At 37.2% G+C, this 2,416-nt stretch overlaps 1 protein-coding gene across 3 annotated transcripts in view; it reads left to right on the forward strand.

The window, feature by feature from the left end:
• TSHR (thyroid stimulating hormone receptor) overlaps window positions 1–2,416 on the forward strand; it is an 87,583-nt gene that overhangs the window by 61,489 nt on the left and 23,678 nt on the right. For all 3 annotated transcript variants that reach the window (XM_009280751.1, XM_009280752.1, XM_009280753.1), the window contains 2 exons: window positions 475–552; window positions 1,551–1,619. In XM_009280751.1, the coding sequence (XP_009279026.1) occupies window positions 475–552; window positions 1,551–1,619 (147 nt within the window). The remainder of the gene's footprint in view (window positions 1–474; window positions 553–1,550; window positions 1,620–2,416) is intronic.

Here is a 2,416-nt window from a genome sequence, read left to right on the forward strand (position 1 = left end):
TGCGCAGTGAAGTGGTGGAGTCACTATCCCTGGAGATATTTAAAAGGCATGTAGATGTGGTGCTTCGGGACATGGTTTATTGGTGGACTTGGCAGTGCTAGGTTAACGGTTCGACTTGATGATCTTAAATATCTTTTCCAACCTAAACGATTCCGTGATTCTATGATTTACTTTGCTGTTTCTCTGGCTTTTGAGACAAGGGACCTGTCTGTACTGTTAACCACTATAATCACACAGGTTGGCACACCTCACTAGGACTATAAAACCCATCCACTTCACATGCTCTCTTCCTGGATGCTGGAACATGCTCTATTCTTAATCATCCCACATGTATCTTCTGGCCTTAGATATAACTAAATGAGTTATTCTACACTTTTATTTATTATCAAGGCAGAGAACAATTAATAATAAAACTGTTCTGGAGAAGCTCTGTTGGACAGATGTTTGATTGTGATGTTTTGTCTCCTTTTTCAGTGAAATTGCAGATAATCCTTTCATGACTTCAGTGCCTGCAAATGCTTTCCATGGGCTTTGTAATGAATCTCTAACTCTGTAAGTTCTCCCAGTTTAAGTCACAAGGCAATTACCTCTCTCAAGCATATGGTAAAATGTTTAAAAAAAAATATCCCTGTCCTACTCTCTAGTAGTTTGTAACAGAGAAACACCATAGACAGGTAGTATCCATAATCTAATTTGCATAAATCCCTTACTTTGACAGTGATTTGAATCAGGTCTGCTGCTTTTCTTTAAACTGGCTTGACCAAAGTGGTTTTGCTTTTGTGTGACCCTAATGCCAGTGAATGGTTATACTGGAGAAAATCAAAGGGAAGAGTTTGCAGAGTTCTCCTTCTGTAAATCTACAGCATGGTTAGAACTGTGTCTTAACTTTTTTGCAACCTAAGTGGCACATACCGTGAAAACTAACAGATGGCAAATGTCAGAAGAGTCATATTTGAAGGAAAACTGTTAAATAAAGTTCAGTAATGCAAGCCATACTCAATGTGAGCCACAAGAAAGGGCTGAGGGGAGTGAAAATGACTGTAATGAGTTATGATCTGAACTAGGGGGAAGAGAACTAGAATGCAAAAGAATGAATTCTAAAGAAATTCTAAAAAAAATCCTTTTGCTCTAAGGAAGCAAAAGAATGAATTCTAAAAATTCAGGCAGGCTTGATAGTAAAATCATACCTACTTTGCTAGGTATTAGTTACTTTAGCCTTCCATAATCAGTCCTAGCAGAAGTTTGTTTCCTTGTTTTTAGTTTGCGGGTGGGAAAGTTATAGCAAAGTGTTTTAATCTTGTTCTATCTTTGCTGTAAAAAGAAGTAAAAGATGGCACACCTGCCACATGGTATTCTTGATTCAGCTACTCTCAAGAATGCTGATGGGCATTTGTTTGACCTTGCACTATAATTGCTGCTTCTCCAAGAGATTAAAATTAACCCATCCATAAATGTGCTGTTGCCAAGAAAAATGATACATAAGATGTTAGGTATTCAGGTATTGAAGCAACCCAAAATACACTTTTTTTTTTTTTTTTTTTTGCTTGCAGCAAACTCTACAATAATGGTTTTACCAGCATCCAAGGCCATGCTTTTAATGGGACAAATCTGGATGCTATGTAAGTAGCAGATCATTCTCTTCTTTCAGAAAAAAAATTATATAATAAATACTCTATGCTTGTTGGAGGCTTTCAAATACATATCTTATTCTAATTATTTTTAAGGAGCAAAGAGAGGATATTAATTTCAGCCAGCAATAAAAATATGGGCACTTAATGTCTTTTGCAGTGTGCTTTCATTTGGTATATATATTTATAGCTCAGAAATAAAATCATGGCAGGTAATTCCAGTGTGAATTTTGTTCTGGTTTGAAGCTACAATAAAATTTCTTTTCACCAGTAACATTTCTAAGACAATTTGGAAGATAATTATGCTGTTTTACTTACAAGACAGTTTATTTTAGTAAGTGTAGCACTGATAATGGTAGCAGCCCTTTCACAGAAATGTCTTATCTGCAAAAAAGAGTGCGCTGTAAGGTGGTGGAAGTAATTCAGAGGAACCAGTCACTTGCACTAGAAATGACAGATGGGAATCTCAAAAGCATGAAGCAACAATGTCAGCTTTCCCTTCACCTTCTTATTGTAGTTTTTGGAATACTAATACTTAGTGAGTGAATAACCTTTTTACACCATACCCAAAAATCATCTGCCTCAATCATTAACACAGAACAAATCTCAGTTTCAGAGGCTCCATTCACTTTGGCAGAGCTTACTCTGGTCCTACAGAGGCTTGACTGAAGAGTCTGGCTGGTAATCTCATGAATAAAGAGATTTCTTCATCATGAGTGTGTCCAGAGAAGGGCAACGAGGCTGGTGAGGGGTCTGGAGAACAAGTCTTATGAGGAGCGGCTGAGGGA

This window comes from Aptenodytes forsteri, unplaced genomic scaffold, assembly GCF_000699145.1.
Source record: "Aptenodytes forsteri isolate BGI_AS27 unplaced genomic scaffold, ASM69914v1 Scaffold193, whole genome shotgun sequence".
NCBI classification, from domain to species: domain Eukaryota; kingdom Metazoa; phylum Chordata; class Aves; order Sphenisciformes; family Spheniscidae; genus Aptenodytes; species Aptenodytes forsteri.